A 21,436-nucleotide genomic window follows, 5' to 3' on the forward strand; every position below is an offset into this window, starting at 1 on the left:
TTTGAACATTTTTAAATACCAAGATGGAGTCCACTTTAATGATTTAAATATCACCAAAATTTAAAAACCAGACACTTGTGAATTTAAATTCGTATATGCCTTTTGTCTTTAGAAACAGAAGTTTAAAAAGAAATGAGGTATCAAATTTAACGTGATGCCTCCTGTATTGCATTAGCACACATTCAAACCTTGCAGCACGTGTTGAAAAGTCCCATGTTGCAGTGAGCCATTGGTATTCTGGCTCTGTACAGTGGACTGACTGGCACCAGGTGTTTTCTGAGCAAAGTGGACAGTCCACAGTCAACTGCTCACCCAGACGCAATTTTAGGTTTGGAAACCTTTATCTCGGCAAACAGGCATGGTTGAGTTTCATAAGATTACTCACACGCCATCCGAAAGCAGAACAATCACTTACCGAAGAATCCCTCACACTCAGGATTCGCCGGACTGCAAGGATGTGGTTGGGCCAAGTTAATTAGAGCAGGCATTTCAGCCTGATTCTTTTTTTAAATCATCTGTGAAAACCTGGAATTTGGGGGGGGGGGGGGGGGGGGGATGAGAAATACAAGCCACCACAGTGCAGGAAAGTTTTACATCAGCAGCCTGAATATAAAAAAGTCGTCTGGTACCATTGTTCTGGACAACTATTATTCGCCAGTGTTTAAAACTCAACAAACCTCTGAATTGGGTGAGACCCATTCAGAAGTGACAATCAAAAGCTGTTTTATTACAGAAACTCTCAGCATGCTAAATGAAGTATCCTCTCTTTTCAATCTACTGTTACAATCATTTTTGGTAGTTCAATGTTAAGATGACATGGTTTCATTTAATAAACACAAGAACTAAAGTAGAACTTATTGATATGAGAGATCTTTCACTGCAAATAATGAGCAGACTTTTCCTTTTTTAGTCTAATGTACTAGACAGCTGTAGTTTCTCAAAACAACAAATCTCTAAAAAATAGTCTCAGCACAAGGCTTGCCAAGCTTTCTAGCAATTACAGCGCAAGTGAAGACTGGTATCATACTGTGTAAACATCAGGGGGCTAAGAAGAGATGACTGGATTTTGTTTTTATATTCTTTTAAAGACACACTTTGAAGACCAGATACTGTTTAATGGCTGCCCTGCTTACAAAACCAGTAGCTGAACCTTTCAGACCTTTCTAATTATTGTACATTGAGACCTATATGGATGTAAACTGGGAAAGGTTTTTATCTAAACATTCAGGTCCATCATGCACTTTTACTGATAACCCAGCATGTCTTATGAAAAGGGCAGTGCTACCAGCAACTAAGTTTTCATATTTTTGCTTATCAATTGAAGAACTTTCAGTTTCGTGCTAGAATGTTAGAAAAGGCAAAAATGAAAATCTCTTACAGCAGGGTCATTTACATTCTGTTAAGGAACTCTTGGTCTACAATAAAGCACAGCGCTGCTAATTGAACAAAAGTCTCCTCCATGTAAAGCTTTTATAAAATATTAGCTCAGAGGAAGCCTAAAATCCCAGCAGCCTGGACTCACACACTCCTTTCAGTAAGCTTAAAAGCTTTCAGAGTCAGAGCTCTAATTTATAGCACATCTCTGAAAATACCAGCAACCACCTCACCACCTGGCAGATAAATAAAAAAAACTACAAAACTAAGAAAGCTTATGACAAACTTTACTACCCTTTTTGGGGGGTGGGGTGAAACACAAGTATCTTATTAGCATTTTCATATAAAAAAGATAAAATTATTCCCCCGGCTGCTGACGGATTTTTTTCCAGTTTTTTTAGCTGGTGAAGCATGTAATAATAGCTTTGAGAGTCTGTGCTCCCCTTTCCCTCAGAGGAACTTTCTGAAGCCTCAATGCGATTCTCCCCACTATTCTTGACAGGGACGTCGGCAGCTGTTCTCAGGACACTCTTTCTCAGATACCAGTCAGTTGTAGCTGAATGTCGCTCATTCCAGGGAGGGAAGCAGTTCCTGTGAGGGAAGAGGACCTGAACGGACAGCCTTCCTCAGTCCGTGGAGAAGAGGTCGCCGGCGGAGGGCAGTGGCGCCAGCCCTCCCGTGACGTTGGGCAGCAGTGAGAGGTCTGGCAGGCTCTGGATGTGTGATTTCAGCTCCTTTCGGACTTGCGTGACCCTGGCCAGCTTCTGTTTGTACTCCTGGAAGACAAGAAGCAAACATGAGCGCCCCGAGGAAGACCTGGGGACACTGAGCGAGCGCCCCGAGGAAGACCGGGGACTCGGAGAGTTCGCCCCAGCGAGCACCCTGAGGAAGACCGGGGACTGGGAGCAAGCGTTCCGAGGAAGACCGGGGACTGGGAGAGTTCGCCCCAGCGAGCACCCTGGGGAAGACCAGGGACTGGGAGCGAGCGCTCTGAGGAAGACCAGGGACACTGGGCGAGCGCTCCAGCGAGCCCCCCGAGGAAGACCAGGGACTGAGAGCGAGTGCCCCGAGTCCTAGGACTGGACAGGAATTCAGCAGGATAAATATTTTCTCACGATTCTGTAGCAGCAGTTTATTCTGGGTATTCACAAAACACTTGGCACCACCACAAAATTGCACAATAAAGTATAAATAACAGAAGAACCTATGATAATTTCACCAGCTCAAAGACATTCAAGATAATACGTATCACTGTAAAGCTGAGCAAATATTCAACTTGTCCGTATTCTGAGTAATAGTGAGTGGCTCACAGAGAGGTGGACAGAAACCATCAATTTCCCGGCAACTTACATCTTTCACAACAGTTTTGTTTGACAGAAAAGCTTGACACTCCCAAGACACTCCCTGTGCAGTATTTCAGAGGAATACCCCTACAAATTCCTAGGAACTGAATTCCTATATTATCTGTGTTTATGAAATATGAGGCTCTATCCAAAACAGACCAAAGACTATTTAATTAAAGTGATTGCAAATGCTGATTTTTTGCAGACTTTGCTCTGGTTCACTTTTAACACAAAAGTCAGTCAGACCAGTCAGGAGTGCCATTAAGAAACAGGCAATCACAAATTTTATTGTTTTGGTGCTAGCTACAAATGTGAAAGTCATTAACTTAAAGTAATAAACTAAAGACAAATTAACCTTGAGTCCAGCAGAACTCCTAACATTGTATCCATAATGCCATTTCATATGCCACATCTCTATCACACAACATTCTGCAAAACGGCTTCTGATTACTTACCAGTCAGTGATACTTATATAAGAATTTCACAAAATGTATAAATTGAATACCTGAAACAGTAATGTGTAAACACCACACTACTATGTTTCAGGTGTTTTTTTAATCCTGTTACATCCTTTGACTGTTTCTGTTTTGCAGCTAAAGGAACTGCAACTATCAATTAACAAAAACTTTTCCAGCTGATATTCACTTATCATATTGTCAATATCATACATTTTATATACAGTGTTTATAGAAAGTATACACACCCTTTCCAAAGTAAGACATTTTGTGGCCTAACAGCCTGAAATCAAGACAAATTAAATCAAAATGTATTTGACCTTTATTTACATATAGCAACACACAACCTCCAAGTCAAAAAGAAATGTTCAAACAATCTGAAAGTCAAATCACAGTCAAGACCATCATTAAGAACTGGAAGGCTTATGGCACCACCATACCTTGCCTAGATCCTTCCAAAATGGATGACCAAGCAAGGAGGAGAATAATTCTGGTTAATAATGATAATGATAAAGTCACTTTTTAACTGGTAAACTGTATTCAAGAGGACAATGAATAAGTTTTCTTACAATGCGATCTAGTCCAGATGTGATGAATGCTGATTGCATTTTAAAGGGAAAAATGTTCCTGTAAAACAAACACTGAAAATGTAAACATAACATTGTAAGTAATACTGCACAAGGTAAATATTTTAAAGGAGACATGCTGAAACACTATTCAGAAATGTTTAAGTGTACAGTTCCAGCTAACCACTGGTAACCCTTAGCACTAGAGCTGTGAGCAGCTGTGAAACCTGCTAAGAAATGAAAACTCATTTTCATCAGCTATGAAAACATTCCAGTAGTTTTAAAAATGACCAGATTTGATCGACGAAAAGAAAATCCCCTGGGTTGGGCAGAGGTGAAACTGGTCTCAGCGGCAGGGTGAGAGACTTTTTCCAATATTCCATAAAAATTGAAAATGACCCTAAAAACTTGTGACGGGAGAGAGGAGTGGATGGTCACTCACTTCCAGTTTCTTCTCGCGCTCGGTGAGGATGTCCTTCTGGTTGTGGATGTACTCGGTCAGCATGCGGGCCAGCTGCCGGCGGTCCTCCAGCTCGGCCGCCAGCCGCCCGTTATACTCGGCCAGCAGGAGGCAGGCTTCGTCCACCGTCTTCGACAGCTTCTCCGCCGCCTCCTTGTCTGGGGACAGGCACAAAACACTTCAGCAAGGGGGGGGGAAATCACACGCAGTTCTACAAGGAATGCAGAAGTCCTCAGCCAAAGGTCACAACAAAACATCAGCTTCTCCGCTAGGAGCTTGCTTTAGCACGGGTGTCTGAAGTAGCCTGTCAAACCAACCCTTGACTGCACAAGCAGATTTCTTGGTGACACAGCTCTCACCAGAAACTGACACAGCATCCTGTTTAAATAATAATAATAATTGCTTACACCTATATAGCGCTTTTCTGGACACTCCACTCAAAGCGCTTTACAGGTAATGGGGATCCCCTCCACCACCACACCAGTGGGCAGCCCCACCTGGATGAAACGACGGCAGCCATAGTGTGCCAGAACACTCACCACACATCAGCTATCAGTGGGGAGAAGAGCAGAGTAATGAAGCCAACTCACAGAGGGGGATTATTAGGGGCAATGATTAGTAAGGGCCAATGGGACATTTTGGCCAGGATGCCGGGGTTACACCCCTGCTCTTTTCGAAAAACACCCTGGGATTTTTAATGACCACAGAGAGTCAGGCCCTCGGTTTTACGTCTCATCCGAAGGACGGTGCCTGTTTACAGTATAGTGTCCCTGTCATTAGGGACCCACATGGACCGCAGGGTGAGCGACCCCCCTGCTGGCCCCACTTACACCTTTTCCAGTATCAACCTTAGTTTTTCCCAGGAGGTCTCCCATCCAGGTACTGACCAGGCTCACACCTGCTCAGCTTCAGTGGATTGCCAGTTGTGAGTTGCAGGGTGATATGGCTGCGTCAAGCAGCTTTTAAGGGATTATACAATCTCGTCACCCTTTCAGGAACCACAAGCCCGTCCAAAGGAAAGATCTTCTGTGCGTGTTCCTCCTTCCACGTTTAGCTTTCTCTATTGTTTGTATAGTAGTATCATGTGAATAGAACAACACTTCAGTACCTTTAACTGCACCTGCTAAGAGCAAAACTTGCTTCAGCTATTGCCTCATTTCTCTTAATATTACACAAGATCGACTCATTCAGGACTTATGACAATTCATCCTTGGCAAACCCATCCAATCTTTCCTCTCCCTGTACTAAAGCCAGCACTTTCTGCCTCACTTGACACTTATGGTTGATAAACAGCAGCATGATAGAGGGGATGGGAAAGGGAAACTGTTGCAACTAGCTATACTGTGTAAAAGCAAATTCACAACTGTGTACAAAAGTAATGGGACTGTGCAACAAAACAACAGTGCAAGGGAAGGTCTAACTGCATACTAAAATCAGGAAGCATCACCAGGAAATAATAACGGAAACAAACAGAGCTCTGTAAAAGACACAAAGGGCATTTCTTTGTTAAAATAGCATAATATTTTAATGCACACATTTATTTCCTCTGCAGCCTCACCTGTAATCTTCTCGAGCAGGGACACATCCTGCACCTCCTGTGGCAGCGACGCAATCTTCTGGCGGACAGCTGCATCCCCAGAGGCCGCGTTCTCCAGGTCCTGCAGGGCCTTGATCAGCTCCTCTGTCTGTGCAGGAAGACAGGGGAATCAGCAGCCAGAACGGACTGAGAAAATGCATCATATTACTTATGGGGGGTTAAAAAGATCTTATTGCAGATTTAATATCAACACCTCTAGCCAATAGATTTGCTAGTGATATTTTCTGGTAATCTAGACCTGGAGTCCCAATGCTGGTCCTTGAGTCCCACATTTCTGCTGGTTTTTGTTCCATCTGATCTCTCAGCTGTACAGTTATCTTAATTAATAGGACTCATTTGAACTGTTTTATCGTTTTCAGTGCTTAAACATGTTAAAACTTGCATTTGAGCTGTTAAGTGCCTTGGGGGCAAACCTGTTGTGAAAGGCGCTATATAAAATAAATTGAATTGAATTGAAAATTGAAGCTGCATGAAACACCAAACTTCACAGTATGTTGGAGTCAAGTAACTTTCTAGAGCAGCTAATGTTTCAGTTAAGTAATTAAACTCTGGAAAGCTGGAATGAAAACCACCAGGTGCGTGGGCCTTCTGAACCAGGACTGGGAACCTCTGCTCTACACAGAAACCTTTCACTCAGCTCCAGAATCGATGCCTGCTGGACCCTTGGCTGACACCTGGTGGTGAAATTGGCAAAGAGACCATGAGATTCTGACGTAAAAAGCAAAAATTAGTACCAGCAGTGGCCCTGCAGTGTCATTGTCCTGTGGAGAGTAATGGCCTCTGTAATCATCGTCTTCCTCCTCTTCTTCCTCCTGGATTTTCTGATAAGTGCGCTTTGTGGCTTTTCTCTCCTCTACTGCAGACACAGATAGCACAAAGAAAGCAGACTGAAGCCGAGCCAGCACTCTGAGCTCAACTTACAAAATTTTCAGGATATATAGTCAACTCAAACACAGAATGATACTTATTTCCTTATAAACCATTCTTCTGTCAAAATAATAAGTCTTGTCAAATGCTACTTAATTCATAAACAAGTAGCTTTTTTAAGATTAAACTTTTCAACATGTCTCTAATGCAATGTCTAAATGTAGGAGGTTTAAGACAATGTATATAAACAGTAATATTCAAAATGATCCCCTACTTTGCCCTAACACCCGCTAATTGGAAAATTTTGTAGAGTAGGATGTTTAAAACCCTAAAAGTTTAAACACCTTCTGTGTTGCACTTTGATTAATATATTTCACTTTAACTGCTACTGAAGTGTAGCAAACAGTGGCAGACATAAGTAATAACCAAATAAAAAAAGAGCAATAGTGCAAAACAAATACTGAGAATTAGAGAGGGAAGGGGACACTGGGATGCCTGAACAGAAGTCACCTCTCATCCACCTCTGGGCTTCATCCTGCATTCTGGGCAGAAGCCTTACGCTAAACAAGACTCTTAAGAAGACAGGTTCTGCACTATGAATTTGTTTAAGTGTGAAAATGACACCGATTTAAGTGCATTTGAAGCACGGAACAGCAGTTCCAACCACGTGATTGAGTTAGTCTTATTAGGAAAAAGCCACCTTGAGCCCAGTACATCCGTTTTAAGTATCGGGTTAGACAACACAGACAGTGTGTTTCCCTACCTTCTTCAACCTTCTTCCGGTTTTGGTTGCGCTGGCTGTTTACTGCCTGTACTGCTGATACACAAACAGGATGACAGGGGAGGGGTGGGGGAGTCAGTGATATTTTGTATTCTATTGTATTTTCTACTTTCGAATCACTTCAGAACATGTCAGTGCAATTCAAAGTATAAAATCAGAACTACTGCACCTTCAATTTTGAAGGCTACAGTTGAAACGGTTACATCTTCTATCTGTTTTATCCAATATGGAGTTGTAGGAGAGTCAGAGAGTCATCCTGACAAGCCATGAGCACAAGGCAGAATACAGTTGGAACTTAAGTCCACTTCTAGTTGTATTCATTTTTTCCAATTCATTTTATACCATCCCATAGAAGCAATTACTAATCATCTCAGCACATCACTATGCCCTCTTGTGACAGCATCTGGATAACTAACGACAGTGCAGTTTCTTCCAGTATGTTAGAGACTTCAACAATTTAGCACAGAGTGCATCCCACGGTGCACTGCAGTAGTTAGCATTGATCAGTGCTGGTATCACTGGCTACACTGCAAGCTCACACACCACAAGCACACTCAAGGGCTGCCGTTGCACAGTAAACCGAATATCCTGGCTAGATTACATACACCCAAAAACAACAGCAACTGACCCCGTGGGTGCTGCTGTTAATTTGACTTTTATTCAAATCAATCTGACATTTGAGCTCATTTGAATAGCAGGGCACTTTACTGAAGCAAATCAGAGTCAAGTACCTTGGGAAAGGGTGCAACAACAGTGGATTTGAACCCACACACCTCCAGTTTTGAATCCAGAGCCCTGAACACTACTCCACACTGCTGCCTCAAAGCTGCTGTTTGTCGAATCATGGACACAGTTGTCTAATGACATTAATGTGGCTCTTTAACAAAAGATGTGCATTTAGCGGATATGCAGATTTAACGATCTGAAGCAATAAGCATCTAATTACAGTATTTCTATTAAGATGTTAAATCATGAATCACTGAAAATTCTGGTCGAGTAAAAATCAAATTATTTTAGCAGTCCATTTGGAAATAGCACCCTTGCCACCTGGCAGTGATGCCTTTGTATAGTTAAGTAATTTTAGCAGCTATTCTTTATTTAAAACATTAACTTATCCAACTTATCCAAATTAAAGACACCTTAAAATTATTTGTGAAGAAAAGGCAGTCCCCTTATTTCTACCCAGTGCACATAACTGTGCAGTTCAGCAAACAAATAGGATCTTTACTGATACGGTGCTTGAGTGCTGGGAGATAAAAGGTTAATTATCTGCTACAGTGAGGGAAAATCCTTGCAAAAGAAAATCACTTAACTAAACATTACAAAACATCAACACTTACAAGAACAATATTAGCAAATGTTTAGTATTTTGGTAATAGCTCTTAGAAAACCCTGTTATATTATCCCCTTGACTCCTAGCTGCACAATCATCAGCCATCACCATATACCCACAGGCTATGAACAGGCTTTTCACAGTAACAGAGCAATGAGACATCTTTCAATCACGTCTTGCGGTTTCATATGCTTTATATCTTAGATAGATTTGGTGTATGTGGTTATCGGTATTAATAACCTAAATAACTAAATCTGCCCAGTTTCTGTTCAACACAAGTGTTAACAAGAACAAGTGTTCTGGTCAGTTGTTAATGGTATTCTCAGTAGGATGATACCAAAAAGATACTGATGGCCAAACAGTTTTTAAGCAAAATAAGTTAGGATTGTGAATCACATAACACTTTCACCACCAAAGAACAAGAAAATGGCAGTCATCTTAGTTCATATGGGTACCCCAGTTTAAGTTATGTTCATCCTGACAGTCCCAGAAATATCTCTATCAAGTCTGGAATCAATTAGGAATACAGTTTTAGGTAGAAAGGTCAGCACAAATAGCAGCATTTCTTAGAATGGCTTAAAAACTGTCACAGGTCTAAAAATTATAACCACAAAAAAATCATAACTGCCACTTCACTTCAATTAGAGCAGTGGTTCATAAGGAGATTGTAAAGGGGTTTTGAAAGATGCAGGTCAGGCTGTCATCTTGGTTGACATAGGCCACGTATCTTGTTTTAATTGCTTATGTATCATCCACCACTGAAATTCATTACCCCCTGGATCACATCCTGCACTACTGTTTCATTCACACCAGGTCAGGAGGAGAAGGTGGGAAAATTGTACACCTGCCTAGAATGAAGCTTTTCAAATACAAGCTGTTGCAGTAGCAAGCAGAAAAAACGCCTTATAACTTGAATAAGCTTCCGCTGTTTGGAAGCCTAAAAGTAAAAAGGGGCTCAGTTCAGTGGAACAGGACATGCAATGCAGCTAATAAACTAGGAATTAAAAACTATTCATTAAGAAAACTGAACCCATTGTTAAAAAGTAAACATGAACTTATGTAAATTACTTTAAATAACCACTATATGATATACATTTACTAAAAGCATAAAAGCCTAAGCACTTTTAAAAGCACATTTCTGTCGTGCAATCACCCGGGACAAGGCCGAGGTGTGCAAAGGGCAGTGGTGGCAATCGAGAGTAAAAGTTGGTTCTGACCTGTGAGAGGACCTGGCTGGGACTGCTGTGCTCGTCTGGCTCCGGCCTGCTTACCCTGAGCTTTGTGTTTGGGGCTGTTGGAGTCCTCGATGGCCAGCTTGAGCTGCTGGATGAAGTCGGCACCGTACACACTGCGCTCCTGCCAGATGTTGAGCAGCCGTTCCAGGTGCTTCTTGCAGCCATCGTCTGCTTCTCTGTGAGAGAGAGGAAAGGATCAGGCACAGCCGTGGGCGTCCCAAAGAGACCAGTGCCTGATATTGCAATGGTTGCAAAAGTACAGAGTCCCTGTCCTTGGTTAACACATTTGAATTGGAGCAACTGACACTTAGATGACACAAACATATCATACATTTTCTGCTTCATCTTCTAGAAGCACAATTTGGTTATTGTTAAAACCAATCGGAAGCCAACCTGGAGGACAGATATAGCTACTGCACACACAGGCACATTGGAAAAAACAGCTGACTAGAAAGAGCTGAAACAGGGTACTTACCAATCCTGTCCCTCTAATTTGACATGCTGCTGCAAGACAACAATTTTCCCCAACAGACTCATATCATATGAACTGTATAACTATGTTTATGATATGTGTACCTCCCTTCTTGCTCAAAGCACAGGCAGGGCTTTACCTGCAATTATCCATGATGATGTTTAATACTTTGATAACATTATTGTGAAAAGAAGAATCAAACCAAATGTCCAAGAGTCCTGCATTTGTATTTGTCACTTACGCAGACATACAGAAAATACTGCAGAACCTCAGGAGGAGAAGGATACCTACAGTTTTCCCAGAATGTCAAGAATGCATTCATACCAACCCCAATATTAATGACCGATTAAAAAGGGCTGCTTTGCTAAATTCCTTCGTATTAGCACAGAAAGAGGGCCTGTGCTAGAACGTCTTGCATACCTTGCAACATGGGAGCAGGCGTCGACAAGGACAGTCTCAAATTCGCGCGTGAACTCAGGTCCTTTCCTCTTGCTGTTCTGAATAACATCATTAGCCAGATAGAGGAAGGTCAGCTTTCTGCTACTTTTGGCTGCAAATCAGAGGAGAAATATAGGTCATCTTAAAATGCATTAATTTCACAAGACAAAACAAAGTGAGGAAACAGAAAAACATTTTAACGTAATCCAATTTTATGGACAAAAAGATTACAATCACTGTCCATCTGTGGAAGAAAAATGGGTGCGCAGAATTTGTCTTACTATTCAACCTGAAAAACTGCTGCACACTATCCTCCCATAATGCTTCACAGAAAGCTTTTCACCATATATTTTCACTAAGGGGTTGCTGCTTTGAGTTGGGAAGGTAAAAGGAATGTTAAAAGACAGATGAAATTGGCTAAATTAAGGTATCAAGTTAAAGATGAGGGTGAAATGAGCAAAGGTAATTCATACTCTGCATGGCAGTGTATCAAGTCAATGGTGGAAAGTCATAGGAAGGAAAGCAGGGGCATTAGTACAGATGGAAATTCAGATACTAGCTTTGTGATGAACTGAATCAATTTTATATATTTGGTTTGATGTACACGATTTTACTAGTGAACTCAATGTTCATAGCAGCAGATCGTGTTATTACATTGATCATTTTAAGGTTTATAAATTGTTAAGGAGAGGAAGAGTCCAGGTCCTGTTTCTGTTGGGGGTAGAGTACTGAAAAGGAGAGACCTCTGGGGCATTTTTCCTTCATTTTCCAATTGTCATTAAACCAGCAATCTGGAATCTGGAAAGAATTAGCTGTGGTCTCAGTTGCAAAAGTCAAATCTTCTATTTCACTCAATTATAGACCAGTAGGCCTCACCTCACTGGTGACTGCAACTAAGATATTGTTTAATTTTGGTCTTGATTTTAATCTTGTCAGCTGGGTTACCGATTTCCTTACAGAAAACTCAGAGGGTAAGAGTCAACGATGCTCTGTCTAACAAGCTGTATTCTTCCACTGTCTTTCCCCAAGGATGTGTATTGTCTCTCTTACTCTTTGCTCTGTATACAAATGACTGTAAGAGTTATAACCACTCAGGACACACAATTACATTTGTGGATGACTCTTATTGTTAGTTTCAATGAGAGGAGAATCAGTGGAAAAGATTGATAAATGTAAGTATTTGGGGACTGCTCTGGACTGCAAGTTCAATTTAGTGGCAAATGTTGACTCATTTTCCAAAAGGGCAACAGTGTCTATTTTTTAAGCAAGCTTAAGCGTTTTAGGGGTAATAATTTGTAATTGACAATGTTTTATCAGTTTTTTGTAGAACCTTCTTTATGGAATCTGAATCAGGGGACAAACTATGGGAGTATTGTTAAACTATGTCCGAAAGTCTCTGTCACTGATCTTTCAGCCCTATGTCACTTCTATTAATTATGAAAAGCATATTCCATACTAGAGGACTTCAGAAAATAGACAGATTTTCCAGTTTAAAAACAAACAGGTTTAAGTTCTCATCCATACATAAGCTATGTCCTTGCTCAGGAGATGCTGTTCATGTTTATGTGAATTGTGCGGTTTCTTTACATTGTCTTCTGCTGTAAAATAAATTACCCTTTGGGGATAATAAAGACTCTATATATACACAATATAAATCACAACATAAACCATTCTCAGGTATTTGCATACATATTTACATATTAGCCATCACAGACAGGGTTTTTCAGCAGGAGTAAAGGGAGCACACATGAGATAGGCTTTAAAGAAAGGTGAAAATCACTTTAATTTTTAAAAAAGAAATGTGTTGTGCTTTGTCCTTAACTTGCACTCATTCTATGCACATAGAAAATATTTTCTAGTTTACACTTCCTATTCCCTATACAGACACTGAAGACATCCCAAAACCATGTTGAAAATACAAACAGGAAAGCAAGTGGAGGACATAATTCAGTGTAACACCACAACGCTTTGCATTTGCCAAACAGGAGGGAGAATTCAACATTGCTTCTGTCCTTATGCAACAAGCACGTTGCCTGAGTGAAAGCTTGGCATGCAGTCCAGTGCTCCCCTCAATCTAAAAAAATAGTCAACCAGAGAGATACAAAAAGGTTTTTGTATTCAAATATTCGGACTCATTGCCGAGGGTGTTAGAATGAGATGATTAACACTCCACTAGAGAAGATTAATTGATCTGTATACTGAGAAAACCTGTAAAAGAAAATCACGTGTCCTTGATCTCTCTTTTAACATTCTTATACACGGACCTTTGTTTTTTTTTTACATCTACTAATATATTGGAATATTCTCACAACGACACGTTACTGTATATATTTCTAACACCTCTGAATAACTCAATTTGGTTCTGAGTGTCCAATATACAACCCCTCACAAACGACAAACTTTATTTAGGCTGTACAGATCTTCAGGAGGATTCGTAAAACTAGGTATGAAATTAACACAACCAGCCTATTTGTTCCACGTAAAACAACTCCTCAGTTTAGATCGGGAGACAGCAGAGTTTCAGTTTTGCCCAACTGCGTCACAATTTCTTCATCTGACTCAGAAAATCAAAGACCCTGACCGTTACTTCTGATGCGCAATTCAATGTTTGGAGCAGCTCCTCGGTTAACTCTTTCGACACCCGTGGACTGCGGAGGACTGGCAATATGTCAGCTGTGTATTTGGTTTAAGCGGGGTTGAAACGCGCACACATATAGCAGATGCCCGCCACACACAGCAATAACACGGCGCCTCGATATGTGACGAGTGTGGCTTTCCCGTACCTTTCTTCATCTCCCGGTGCCAGACGCGCACGATGAGCGGCGAGTGCTTTCGGTGGTGGATTATCCACAGTGACAGGGTCTGCACGCTCTGCTGCGAGTTACTCAGCTCCGACAACTTCTTCTCCAGGGCGGACTCGGAGAAAGACGACATCTCTTCTCTCCAGAACCTGGTACTCCCTTTTCGGCCGTTTTGGTCTTACTTTATTATCCGGCTGCACGAGAGTGCACTGGCATCAGTATCCGGGAAGAGGCATTAAGAACTAGCCGCAGTCCCGACACTCGGGAAAGCAAAATTCCCCGTGTAGCCCAAGTCAAACTGTTGCTATTAGTTTGCTTTTTTTTCCTAAAACTCCAACTGAAATTACCCACTCACCCCCCCCGCATGAACTCAACTGACAAACTGTTACAGCGTTACTTTCCTGTCCTTTACCATCCAAAATAGTAACTGCCTTGATCGGACAATCGACAGACTTAAAAAGTGGAAACAGCTAAAAGCCAATACTTTTCATAAATTACTACTGTTACTAAATACACTATACATGCATCCAGACTTGTTTTTCCCTCTTATCTTGCTTCAGCAACTCTTTCCCCGACTCAACGAAAGCTTTACGGGTTCTAGCCTATAGTGCAATTTAGAAAACAAATTAGAAAATGATCCCCCGAACTCAGAACTTCGTTTCGGCTTCAGCAAAATTTCCAGTAACAAACCATTATCAATAGGCTAAGGATTCCCCCCTTTCTTACTGTCTCCCCAAGTATAACGCGACAGTTGCTTAACTCTAGCAATATTCCTGTATAGTAAAAACAAACACCTGAATCTGTTGCCAACAAGATGGCCGTGTGACCTTTTACCCAGAGTTCATAGAGCAAACACACACGTGGTAAAAGAGAAACTAGCCACATTACAGGTTTGGTTTAAACAAAATATGACTTGCTCAATATTACTGACTGGGGCAGTAAGCACAACTGACACTGACCAATAAAGATCCTTGAAGTTGGCAATTTTAGCTTTCATTATAGCGATTGTGTCACAAGAAAATACCATCTAAGTGTAGTGCAACGTCAAAAAACTATTTCATATTATTATTAGCTTTGCATTATTGAAAGTGCACAGAAAAGAAAACAGAAGCTATGTCACAATATTTGCTCAGGAGATATACGTTTACACATCCTTCACCTGAGCTGTGACATACGGTATTCTACAGAGGCTAGGTGTCGCAGAGAAATGACGTATCTGCAGCAGGACCATGCTCTGGCTGGCTCTTTGCTGTCGTGTTGTGGTCTGTGGAGAAATGTTAGTTAAAACAGGTAAGAAGAATGCAATGTTTATTTATTGGAGAAAAACAGTTATCTTGCACTAGTTTAGAGAACAAAAACAGACAGAATATGAATATGCATAGCTATACAGTTAGTACTGGCTCTTATGCAAGTGGTCTGTTTTTTAACTTAAAATACATCTCCTGTTTATTTTCCTAGGAAAGGTGTATGTAACGTTGCTTTTTTATTAAGTACCAAGTATATTTTCAAGTTCTGTTTTTATTTTTGGTTTTAGATCTTTCTTTACGTTGTATTTTTATACGATGTAAAACAATTGTTTTACCGTGAAGTACTGAGCATCTATATATCCTACCACGACGTAATTTATTACAATATTCTGTTCTACAAAAATGTAATAGTCTAACTTAGTAGGTTTGGATCATTTAGAATACAACGTAAGACCACACAGGCAGCCATTAAAGGAGACACTTTATGTAGGAAAAGGGGATTCGGTGAACGAAAGGATACCGATAAGACTACCGAGCACTTCTTGTGTTTACTGGCTATCACCACCAGGGGGGCAGATGAACTGGGACATTCAGGGATGAAAAGTACGGAAGCGCATTGCTGCCACCAAGGGAAAAAAATCGCCCCCTTATCCCGTAATTACGAGAAAATTATCTCGTAATTACGATATATTAATTCTCGCGTACTTCATGTGATCACGCGATATTACATTTGTCATACAATACCTATATCGCTACGTGTGCTGGGTCCGGACTTGCAGTTTTAAGCAGTGGAACTGATTACACGTATACCTGTTCACAACGGAGCCATCGTTGATTTTCTCTCTTAATCCCACAAAACTGATCCTCGTGCTTATAATGATTCTGTTCATATGTGCTAAAAATTGCAAGATTTTATTATGATTAAACCCCGGTCGAAAGTAAATCCGTACAAATTCTGCAGGGCGGGACATTGTCACAATTAATAAACCGAAAGTGCCAGACAAGTTCACGGTAGCTTCAACATGAATTCAATGCACAACGTAACAGGATGTACGGACACTGAAGTAATTATTGCTATCTCGTAATTACGAGATAAGAGGGGCGATTTTTTTCCCTTGGTGGCAGCAATGCGCTTCTGTAGAAAAATACTATATAAAGCAATATTTACTTTTTCTTGAATTGTATTTTATATACAGATGCGAGATCTCTCACTTACCTGCATAAGGAGAACATAGGTTTACAAACTGCAGGACGTTTCCAAGGAAAAAAAAATTATAAACCCAAAAGACCACGGATTTGGTTGTGCCATGATAATATGCAACTGAAGCTAAAATAAACATACTTCAAAGCATGATGTGACTTGGCTAGCATCCATGGAGCAAGACAATTAAGTTGCAGATCTTGAGTTCAAGACAGAAGCTGCTTCTTGGAGCTTCCATTGTTTTTGGAAACGGACCTGGATAAACTTACGTCACTCTGGAATCAGGCTTGTTAGAGCGCACTTGCTGTTGGACCCTGCTGCACATGTGCAGGTTTACAGCACCGGCTGAATCCTCTTTCTGTCCACAGGTTGCTCTCGCTGAGCTGGAGGATTGTGCCCGCGGATGGCTCTGATCGATGACCCCAAGGCGGCCTTTGCCGCTCTGCGGCCCGTGTGTGTGCCTCTGATGCGGGAGCAGACAGTGGGGAACGTGGAGCGGCTCCGCGGGCAGCTGCGAGGGGTGAGCGATGCGGCCCTGCAGCAGCTGCAGGAGTATGTCCTCTTCCCCCTGCGCTTCATCCTCAAGTCTCCCGGCTCCAAGAAGGAGAGCTTGATCCATGCCGTAGTGGAGTGCGTTGGCTACGTCCTGGCCAACACGTGTGTGCAGAGCTGGGACTTACTCCGGGCCGTCTTCTCAGAGCTCTGCCTCTGCCTGTGTTCTCCGACGAACCCTGGCAAGCCGGCTCCCGTATCCGAAGAGCTTAAAATGGCTGTCCTCAAAAGCCTGGACGCCCTGCTGCACGCCGCCTACGGAGACATCTTCCTACAGCTCTATCAGCCAGCCATGCTGCCTGGTGTGGGACTTGCCATCTCCCTGCTGCTCGAACTGGGAGAGCGAGAGAAGGCCAGGAATGTCCAGGCAGCTGCGCTGAAGTGTCTGCAGGTTCTGCTCCTGCAGTGTGACTGCCCTGAGGGACACGTGTCGATGACTCAGGATGAGAAACGGATCCTGGGTAGCACCTTTGCCTCTTTTCTACCGGGAATCACTGTTAGCTTGTCTAGAGTTGTTACTGGAGATGTCAAGCAAGGTCATGCAGTGACAGTAAGTGCAATGAGGATCTGGTACAAGACTGTAGGCCTGGTCATGGCTGATGACCAATTCTCTAGGACAAATGACATAGAGAAACCAGCAGTGGAGCTGGGGAGGGCTGCAGAGTTGGTGGTGCAGGTAAACGAGGAATGGGCCAAGGACACTTCAGCAAAACTGGCAATCCTCCTGAAGAAAATTATTGCATGTACTTCTGCTCATCAGCACTGGAAAGTAAGACTGGAGCTGGCAGAGTTTGCAAACCATCTCCTTTCTAGCTGCCATAGCTACCTGGGGGACTGTATTGGACTACTTCTGGAGGCTCTGGTGGGTCTGGTGAATGATGACAACACAACAGTCCAGGAAAGGTGTAATGAAGCCTTACATGGGATAGCCCAGCGGAACCTGACTGAGCAGAACCGGACACTCACAGATGTTCTGTCAGAGAACCTGCACTCGCTTGCCACTGTTCTTCCTCGCCTGATGAGGACATCAGATGATCGTCACAAGATCTTCACTTTGAATGTTTTCTTGGGGTACCTGAAGATGCTTGGGCCTCGGGTGAGAGTGGTGCTGAACTCGGCAGCTCACCTCCAGCGTGTCTCAAAAGCTCTGATGCAGGTTCTGGAACTGGATGTGACCGATGTCCACATTGTGGAGGGGAGGAGCTCTCAGGATGTGGAAGAACTAGAATCCAGGCCCTACGAAACCCAGACTCAGAGAAAATACTTCCAGTGCTTCACAGATGTAAAGATATTCACCTTGCTTCGGCAAATTTGCAGGTCGCTTGGTTACTATGGAGATCTCTATCTGTTGGTGGACCATTTCATAGACCTCTACAGGGAATCTTCTATCTACAGAAAGCAAGCTGCCTTAGTTCTCAATGAAGTCATTGCAGGAGCTGCTGGCATAGATATGGAAGAGATTCAAAAGCAGAATCTAACAAACCAGGAAGATGTAAAAGCAGCAGTGACGTCTATCATTGAGGAATACATCAGCCCAAGCAACTGGTATTTAGCTACCAATAAAGAGGAGTCTCAGAAAGGGGAGAATAACCTCTTTGGTCAGTCTCACATGCTATCCATTACAAATGAAGCACAAGGGGACTGTCTTCAGTTCTCATCTGTGAACAAAGTCTTGACTGTTCATCAAATGAACAGCAACATCTGGCAGATCTGCATCCAGCTGGAAGGGATAGGATGTTTTGCTGTCGCTATGGGGATCGAATTTCGTTTGCTCCTCTTGACAACCTTATACCCTGTTCTGGAAAAGGCTGGGGATGCAACACTGCTGATCAGCCAGTCAGCTCTGGGTGCGATGAGGGATTTCTGCAGTGCCTGTAGGTATGACTCCTTAAAGGACCTCATCAGTGAAAACTCAGACTACCTGGTCAATGATATCTCTCTGAACCTACAGAGGCTGAGCCAGCACCCCCATGCCACCTGTGTCCTTAGTGTAATATTTAGCCACTCAGACATCAACCTGCTGCCATTGGTGGAGGACATCATTCAGGATGTGTTGATGGCCTTGGATTACAGCTACAATGAAAGGGCATTGATGTTCTGCACGGTACTGCTTTCACTTATGAAGGCTATAGGTAAGGTGTAACACTGCAGTCATTGTTACTCTCTTTGAATGGGTTTCATGTGATACATGTCATTGTCTTCAGGGATTCTAATTGAAAAGGAGGCCAAGGTGCATGACTAAACAAAATGCAGTGTTGGAGTTGGGGGGAATTTCCCTAGATCTGGTATTTTAGACTGCTCTTGCAACCACCATCCCCTTAGGCAGGGGTTCCCAATCCTGGTCCTAGAGGATTGTTAGTTAAAAGGCTACCTCCAGTAGGTTTTAAAAAGGAAAGCAATCTCACAGTTCAAATTAATCCTGTTTTTACAAATTCAGTGGTGTAATTGGCTGGAACAGGTGTGTGGGTTTCCAGGACCAGGACTGGGAACCCCTGCTCTAGGGTATAAAACAATTTATAAGTCAGCGGCCAAGTCCAGCAGATGTAGGAAAAATAGATGGCTGTCTAGTATGCCAAAAATGGGAGATGAAAGGTTTATAGGTATACAGTAGACTGATTACCATGAAACTGCTCCAATGCTATACTGGAAATTGTTCACTGACCTGCAAGGAAGTGACACTAATTCTCTGTCAAGTCAGCAGCCAGCAGTCATATCACTCTGCAGCTCACAACTGGCAACCCACTGAAGCTCAGCAGGTGTGAGCCTGGTCAGTTCCTGGATGTGAAACCTCCTGGGAGAAACTAAGGTTGCTGCTGGAAGAGGTGTTAGTGGGGCCAGCAGGGGGCGCTCACCCTGCGGTCCATGTGGGTCCTAATGCCCCAATATAATGACGGAGACACTATACTGTAAACAGCTGTCCTTCGGATAAGACGTAAAACCAAGGTCCTGACTCTCTTAGGTCATTAAAAATCCCAGGGTGTTTCTCGAAAAGAATAGGGGTGTAACCCTGGCGTCCTGGCCAAATTTCTCATTGGCCTTTACCAATCATGGCCTCCTAATAATCCCCATTTATCAGTTAGCTTCATCACTGTTCTACTCCCCGCTGATAACTGATGTGTGGTGAGTGTACTGGTGCACTATGGCTGCCGTCGCATCATCCAGGTGGATGCCGCACATTGGTGGTGGTGGAGGGGAGTCCCCATTACCTGTAAAGCGCTTTGAGTGGAGTGTCCGGAAAAGCTCTATATAAGTGCAAGCAATTATTATTATTATTAAGACAGAGGGGATCTATCAGATCTAACAGTTTGTCTCTGATCCATGAATGAATAACAAGGATTTATCTATAAATAATTAAATTGATACAAAAAAGGTTGTATGCAATGAGCAAAACAGGATAGGATTTCTTTAACATTTTACCTTAAAACACAAGGCAAAATAGGAGTGCAGAAGTATCACCAGCTGTAGTCCTCCTGACAACAGGAGATTGGGAGCAGCTCATAACACACAGCGCTAGTGCTACTGTTGGTGACCAGTACCGATTAATGGCCACCACAGAGCACAACATGGCGTAGTTGCTGAGTGACCAGTACTATAGTCCTAAAACACTCCCAGACAAAATTATAGAATTAAAATGTCAATAAATTTCAGTTGGTTATTCTGTAGTGACAGTTCTTGGTTTACACTGCAGTTGAAGAATTTATTCATAGAAGGAGAGTAGGGAAGCTTGTATATTCTTCACACACTGGAGCTTTCTGTGTATGTTGTAAGTTCTATTCTGACATAATAATAATTATTATTTGACAAGCATTAAGTTAAAGGTTCAAAATGTTTTAAGTAGGTATTTTTATTGTTGTGACAGCCAATATTAAATGACTTCTAGTGGGTGTTTTGTGATAGTGGCTCAGTAATGCAGTTGTGAGCATTATTCCCTCGCTACGCTGGGGCCCAGGGTTCAATTCTGTACCTGTGGTGCTGTCTGCCTGGAGTTTCTATCTCCTGTTTGCATGGGCTTCCTCCAGGTGCTCCAGTTTCTTCCCATACTGGTAGATTAATTTGCTTCTGGGAAGATGGGCCCTGTTGTGTGTGTCTGTGTGTGTGCCTTGTGATGACTGGCATCCCATCCAGGGTGTGTCCTGCCTTGTGCCCATTCCTTGCCAGGATAGGCTCTGGCTCCGCTGCAACCCTGAATTGAATAAAGCGATTAAAAAAAAAGATGGTTGGTTATTTTGCATTACTGTGGATTGGTACCATTCTAGTAGAATTCAGTAAAAGGTATATTTAGCTCAATTGTTTTGAATGTTTGTTCTTGAATCAGAGCGCATACTCTGTTGTATTATTTTGGCTGTAGTCTATGAAGCACCCAACAAAATAAATTAAAACATACCATGTTAAAAAAAGCAAGTTTGATTAAGTTTTTACTTCTAGAAACATATGTTCATAGAAGAAAGCTTTTATATTGGAAGTATTTTTTATTTAATTCTTAATTAAAATGTTGATTCTTTGATGGTAAATTTCTCTTTTGCACCTGGTCAGTTGTATGTTTCCAGTGTAAAGCTTTGTTCTGGTTTCAGTGGATGACAATATTTTTAGGTTTTCTTCATGGTAGCATTTATTCCAGTTGTCCTTTATGTGCCAGGCTGGAGGGAAGAAAGGCAGCGTTGCGCTGGATCAGAAGTTAGTCCTGTAAAACCGCAATAATAACTTCTGTTTCGTC

The 21,436-nt window shown here is 42.2% G+C and overlaps 2 protein-coding genes across 11 annotated transcripts in view; one reads left to right on the plus strand and one right to left on the minus strand.

The window, feature by feature from the left end:
* On the minus strand, positions 1 to 13,855 carry rprd1b (regulation of nuclear pre-mRNA domain containing 1B). 9 transcript variants are annotated; one of them, XM_006639395.3, is made up of 8 exons: positions 13,705 to 13,855; positions 10,904 to 11,033; positions 10,048 to 10,187; positions 7,426 to 7,476; positions 6,530 to 6,648; positions 5,757 to 5,883; positions 4,181 to 4,356; positions 1 to 2,150 (listed from the first exon to the last, which is right to left on the minus strand). In XM_006639395.3, exons 1-8 carry the CDS (start codon positions 13,853 to 13,855, stop codon positions 2,001 to 2,003), a joined length of 1,044 nt encoding a protein of 347 aa, XP_006639458.2. In that variant the 3' UTR covers positions 1 to 2,000. The 9 variants fall into 9 exon arrangements, with proteins under 9 accessions (XP_006639458.2, XP_015220113.1, XP_069035769.1 ...); XM_015364627.2 differs by having other exon boundaries at positions 6,530 to 6,651; XM_069179668.1 differs by having other exon boundaries at positions 7,426 to 7,479.
* The window catches only part of tti1 (TELO2 interacting protein 1), a 15,881-nt gene continuing 8,230 nt past the window's right edge, over positions 13,786 to 21,436 (plus strand). Inside the window, exons 1-2 of one of the 2 annotated variants that reach the window (XM_015364621.2) lie at positions 13,786 to 13,874; positions 16,539 to 18,854. In XM_015364621.2, the coding sequence (XP_015220107.2) occupies positions 16,574 to 18,854 (2,281 nt within the window). In that variant the 5' untranslated portion in view covers positions 13,786 to 13,874; positions 16,539 to 16,573. Of the gene's footprint in view, positions 13,875 to 14,888; positions 15,013 to 16,538; positions 18,855 to 21,436 lie in introns of those variants that run through there. The other variant, XM_006639394.3, reaches the window with a different exon arrangement.

Source organism: Lepisosteus oculatus, chromosome 16 (assembly GCF_040954835.1).
Source record: "Lepisosteus oculatus isolate fLepOcu1 chromosome 16, fLepOcu1.hap2, whole genome shotgun sequence".
Classification (NCBI taxonomy): Eukaryota; Metazoa; Chordata; class Actinopteri; order Semionotiformes; family Lepisosteidae; genus Lepisosteus; species Lepisosteus oculatus.